This window comes from Protobothrops mucrosquamatus, unplaced genomic scaffold, assembly GCF_001527695.2.
Source record: "Protobothrops mucrosquamatus isolate PMUCROS unplaced genomic scaffold, P.Mucros_1.0 scaffold1307, whole genome shotgun sequence".
Classification (NCBI taxonomy): Eukaryota; Metazoa; Chordata; class Lepidosauria; order Squamata; family Viperidae; genus Protobothrops; species Protobothrops mucrosquamatus.
In genome coordinates, this window is record NW_015387508.1 from 1 (window position 1) to 5,921 (window position 5,921).

General features: G+C 35.5%; 1 protein-coding gene across 1 annotated transcript; it reads left to right on the forward strand.

Moving 5' to 3' along the window:
- Positions 1-809: 809 nt before the first annotated feature.
- FUT9 (fucosyltransferase 9) lies at positions 810-1,886 on the forward strand. The gene has a single exon (XM_015821332.2). It carries the CDS (start codon positions 810-812, stop codon positions 1,884-1,886), a length of 1,077 nt encoding a protein of 358 aa, XP_015676818.1.
- Positions 1,887-5,921: the final 4,035 nt, after the last annotated feature.

A 5,921-nucleotide genomic window follows, 5' to 3' on the forward strand; every position in this document is an offset into this window, starting at 1 on the left:
GCCTAGGGATTTTTAGCGGGGTTTTTTAAGGGTATTTTAAGGATAATTTTAATGATCGGCCTTCTTAAATATTTCCTTTTAATTCGGTTTTTAATATAGATATCATTGTATTTGTATTGTGGTTTTTATGAGGCTGTTAGCCGCCCTGAGTCCCATGAGGAGAAGGGCGGGGTACAAATTAAATTAATAAATAAATAAAATTAATAAATAAATATATCCTTTTTGGAGAGGTTTCATATGTTATTTTGTTTATTAAACAAAGTTGTGTTTTCAAAAATATGTACAATATCAAATGAACAAAGAATTATTGAAATTAGACAATGTTCAATATAACAATAACAGTGGCAAAATTTATAAACATAAAAAAAAAGAAAAGGGAAAAGGAAAATTCCCCTAAAAATAATATAAATATTTAATTTTTGACTTCCCCTGAAATCAGAAACAATAAAAGACTATCTTGAATACCGATGCAACTAACTGAGTGATATTACTTTAAAACTGAAATACAAATACATAAATACATATAGCATAGTACAGTGTATTCCATTCCATTGCATTTCATTCATTCCCAGTACATATTTTCAATTAATTTAATTTTCATTCAGGTTTGTGAAAAATATTATGGTTCTTTCCCATTATTTGTAATTTTGGAGTTTATCAATAGCATGTAACAAACAACATATGTAATTTTGTGTCTATAAAACATGCTTTCAAAATCGTTCTTTTATGCATGCAAATTTTAATAAACATCACCTTAATCTAAAAACACCGACTTTAAACTTTGCCTTCTTTTCTTTGCAGATCAAATTATGACATCATCATCCAAAGGAATTTTCCGGCCATTTCTAGTTCTCTTCATTGTGCTTGGCTGTTTCATGGCCTGTCTGCTGATCTACATCAAACCCACAAGTGGCTGGATCTCTAGCCCTATTGAATCAGCCAGCTCAGTTCTAAAGATGAAGAACTTCTTCTCAATCAAAAGTGATTACATTAATGAAACAACAATTCTGATATGGGTGTGGCCATTTGGACAGACATTTGATCTGAAATTCTGTCCCACATTTAATATCCATGGATGCCATCTGACTACGGACCGCACGCTATATAACCGGTCTCAGGCAGTTCTCATTCACCACAGAGACATTAGCTGGGATCTGACTAATTTACCTCAGCAACCTAGACCTGCATTTCAGAAATGGATCTGGATGAACCTGGAATCTCCAACCCATACTCCACAAAAGAGCGGGATTGAACATCTGTTCAATTTGACCCTCACCTATCGCCGGGATTCAGATATTCAGGTGCCTTATGGCTTCATGATAGTTAGCACAAATTCCTTTGAGTACGAAATGCCGAATAAAGAAAAACTCGTATGTTGGGTAGTGAGTAACTGGAATCCTGAGCATGCTAGAGTTAAGTATTATAATGAATTAAGTAAATATATTGAAATTCATACCTACGGACAAGCATTTGGAGATTATGTCAGTGATAAAAATTTGATCCCCACTATTTCCACTTGCAAGTTTTACCTTTCTTTTGAAAATTCTATCCATAAAGACTACATTACAGAGAAACTCTACAATGCCCTTTTTGCTGGATCAGTGCCAGTTGTTCTGGGTCCTCCCAGAGAAAACTATGAGAATTACATCCCAGCTAATTCTTTCATACATGTGGAGGATTTCCTGTCTCCAAAGGACCTTTCAGACTACCTTCTGATGCTTGACAAAAACACTAAACTGTATATTAGCTACTTCAACTGGAGGAAGGATTTTTCAGTGCGCCTTTCTCGATTCTGGGAATCACACGCATGTCTCGCTTGTGACCATGTAAAGAGACATCAAGAATACAAGTCTGTTGGTAATTTAGAGAAATGGTTTTGGAACTAAACCTTTATCCATTTTTCCTGCACTTTATATCATGGGGGGGGGGAAGCTGTCAAAATCACCATCCCAAGATGAGGAGAGGGGGGAAAAAGTGCTGAGTAAAGCATTACTGTTTGTCATCTGGCCTTTCTTCTCAATGTGGATCAATAATTCACTTAAAGCCTTGAAACCTTAACCATTCTCCTTCCTTTCCAGATAAAGATATCTTTCAAAAAATAATAGTGATGGTATTGGTCACTTTCTCTTTCTGTTTATTTGTTGAAGAAGTGACCATCTTTCAGACTCTTCTTGTGTTTTCCTGAGCTGAGATTTTGAAAAGGAATTAAGAGTAATAATCCAATGTTGGATTTCCTTCTTTAAACAATCCAAACTATGGTGACTTACTGTTATATTTTAATCATACATTTACTGTCCCATGTGGGAAACCAAAAAGTAGCAACTTCTGCAGTATGTACTTATGGGAGATATGAGAAATAACTTGGGTGCTTTTAAAGACCATGACATGGCTACACAAATTTTTCCATCCTGCACCTCTGCCACGACATTATTTTATAATTTGTTGGAAATCCTGCTGCGTTTCACAGTGTTCACTGAGGACTAAGCTCTTATATACTATTTCTTGTTTCATCATTTTTGCAATGCATCACTGTCAGTTACATAAGGCAATCATGTTTATATTGATTAAAGCAGTTTTGTTTATGCAGGGTAGCAAAAGAAATTGGGCAGAGGGGTATTAAAATAATCAACATGAAACAATGGGACCAAGCTATTTATTATGGTTTAACAAATACAATTTATGAAATAGAATGATACATCTGGATATCCAGAACAATGTTTGATTCTGTTTTATAAACTACTCTCTAAATTGTTTATAAATGGTTGTGTCTTGTAAATTATCTTTGGTTGCGGAACATCTTTGCATACGCCATGGGAAGCAGGCTCATTCACAGTGTTGGACCCTGGCTTCCAAATGCCAGGCAGAACTTGGTGATCAAAACTTAAGTCATTTTTAATGTAAGAGCACTGCCATGCTATGGATATTTAAAAAAGGAGTGAGGCTTTGATCATTTAGTCACATTTTCCATTTTGAAGCCAATGACTTTCATGGTGGATGCTCCAATGGGAAGATTTGCATTTAGTTTCACAGGTTAATCTATTTCAATGATTAGAAAAAAGAACATTAGAAAAAATGATATTTTTTTGTGAAAAATGGGAAAATTAAACTTACACTGTAATGCTGGATAAAAATATTTATCAGTCTGGATCAGTGGAAGCAAGCTAACCACTTATTAGTCTAATCTATAAATGCCTAAGTTCTTTCAAGATGAGAAGCTCCTTTGGCTTTTGTACTGGTTTCCAAAAAAAAAAGTTAAAAAGTCAGCCTAAGACAAATATTCAAATTTCATTGAGTTTACTTTTGTATTAATCAAAGTAACTGAATACAGTCCCAATAACGATTTTGTATGTATTTCCCAATTTTCCATTTTGTCACGTTAAAATATTGCAATATGGCAACCTTGAGTTTTCACCCAAGAGGTCCAATATGTCTTAGGTCTTAAGAGGGGCACAAGTGTTTATGGTTTAGAGTTTAATCCAAATGTCCCCAACCTTTTGGGCATCAGGGACTGGTTCTGTGGAGAGAGGTTTTTCTGCGAACCGGAGGGTGTGTGGTTTTGTGTGCTGCCTGCATCCCGCGGATGGGGCGTTGCTGGTTTGTGCGGCCCGGTTGCTGGCATGCCGCGGCCCGGTACTGGTTCACAGACCAGGGGTTGGGGACCTCTGGTTTAAGCAATGTTATTGTCCATGATTTGCATTTCTTTCTAAAATGAAAACACAAATTGCATATGTTTTGTAAATGATCACCTTTTCCTATTGACATTTTTTTTGATCCTGAGCAGCAACAGGCTGAATTACCTTCATAAAATGGAACACTGATGAACAATTACTGATGAAACTCTTGAGAATAGAGGAGAAGGCAAGTTAAGAGATGATCGCCTTTATCAGCATTGCCAATATTCAGCAGCAGTTTGTTTTTGTATGTTTGGTTTGGAAACTGTTGACAGATGAACAACTTGCTGCCATCTCTCCTTACAACAGGGATGAGCAGGAGAGGTTTTTTTTTCTTTCCTAATTTTGATAGCTTTCAGTAGCCCATAGCAGAGGTCCCCAACCTTTTGGGCACCAGGGACTGGTTCCGTGGAGAAAGTTTTTTCCATGGACCAGAGAGTGTGTGGTTTTGTGTGCTGCCTGCATCATGCAAATGGGGCTTCGCTTGTTTGTGTGGTCCAGTTGCGGCATGCCGTGGCCCGGTACCGGTCCATGGACTGGGGGTTGGGGATCCCTGGCCTATAGAACATATTAATTTTTAATTACTTTTATTAATGAACACAATCTGCAGAATGGTAAGCAGTTTTCAAATTGCAGAATACTGCTACGTTCAGCATTTTACAGCAAAGAGTTTAAGTTGAAAAAAGTTATTTTAAGCGTGTATTTGGGAAGATGCATTCAACCTTGAATTTCAAAATGTTATTAATTGACTTACCAGTTTGTGGCTTGGTTTCATGTTCTTTTCTGAAGGTATTAATTCAGCCTGTGTTTAACATGAAATGAATATATATATAACTTCTTCAGGCAATGCAAGCTGATAGTATGGAGGCGTCTTTATTTAAAGACTTTTCCTCCACATGGTTTTATCGGTATCAAAAAAAGAAGGACTTAATAGTTAATTCAAAGATATTTCATAAATGATATTTTTCACTATTAGACTAAAATAGTCCCTTTTAAAGATAGTTTAAATGTATTTAACTTATGATAAAAAAACAAGACACTGGACAGTTAAGTTTACTTTTAGGTTTTCTTGGGAATGATTTGTTATGATATCACAGTGAATAAAGAGAACCAGTGTGGTGTGGTGGTTTAGAAATCAGGAGACTGTGAGTTCTAATCCCACCATAGGCATGATAGCCAGCTGAGTGACTTTGGGCCAGTCATTCTCTTTCAGGCTAACCTACCTCACAGGTTTGTTGCATGGTGAAAATAGGAAGAAGTATTAGGTATGTTTGCTACATTGAATTACTTATAAAGTAATAAAAATGGGATAAAATTCAAAAAAACAAATAACTGTTCACATTTTAAATTTGCCATAAATCCCAGAATCTGAGGAAATAGAATGACAACAGTTAGTCTCAAATTTTAGAAAATGGATTTTGTGTGGTGGTGTCTCTGTGTGTACACACATGTGAATTTTTCACATGAGACTCCCAAGTTTCAGTTTGTGAAATCAGCATTTTAAACTCAAAAATAACATTTAATTCAGGGGTTTCCTGAAAAAATAGTTGAAATAAAATGTTTAACTCTATCCTCATGAGAGGGGTTATATCTGATGGTCTCCATCCTATTTACTTATTTGTCCATATCGTACACACACAAGGAACATATTTCTCCTGTAGACTCAGCTTTAATGATAGAGAAAATTGTCATGGGGGAGACAAAAGCAGGAAAATCAGGTTTTCTTCTATGAGCAAGTATCCCACCCAATAGGAAATAGAGATAACAAAATGGAAGGCGTTGTTATAAGTGTACTCTGTTCATTCAAATGTATTTTTATTAGAAGATCTGCAATAGTCAATACATTTCCCCATAAATTTGCTTCAATTCTGTAATATGTAAACATGTATGCAGTGCTTTATAATCATCCAGTCCATAATTGCAGAATTAAAACATCCTGGTTTCTTCAATGCTAAAAAATGTCCAAATGAACTTTTGCTATCTGAAATTAATTATCCAAGGTTCATAGTACATATGTAATCAAACTTGGTGCTAATGTACCCTATGTTAACTGTTCCGTTGTTTCTGAACTTCGGACTTTCAAACTTTTTGTTCAACAAAATATTTAGATAAATGACTTTGCAAGGTTAATCTTTTCCATTTTTTAAAGAATACGTTCAGCAAGTTATAAATGTAAGAAGTGTTACATTCCTTTTGTACCAGTTGTAAATGGTCATCATAGAACCCATGAAAACTCATTCAGGCCAGTGG

Coding starts and splice junctions, on each gene's coding strand:
- FUT9 (XM_015821332.2), top strand. CDS start 810: ATGACATCATCATCCAAAGGAATTTTCCGGCCATTTCTAGTTCTCTTC.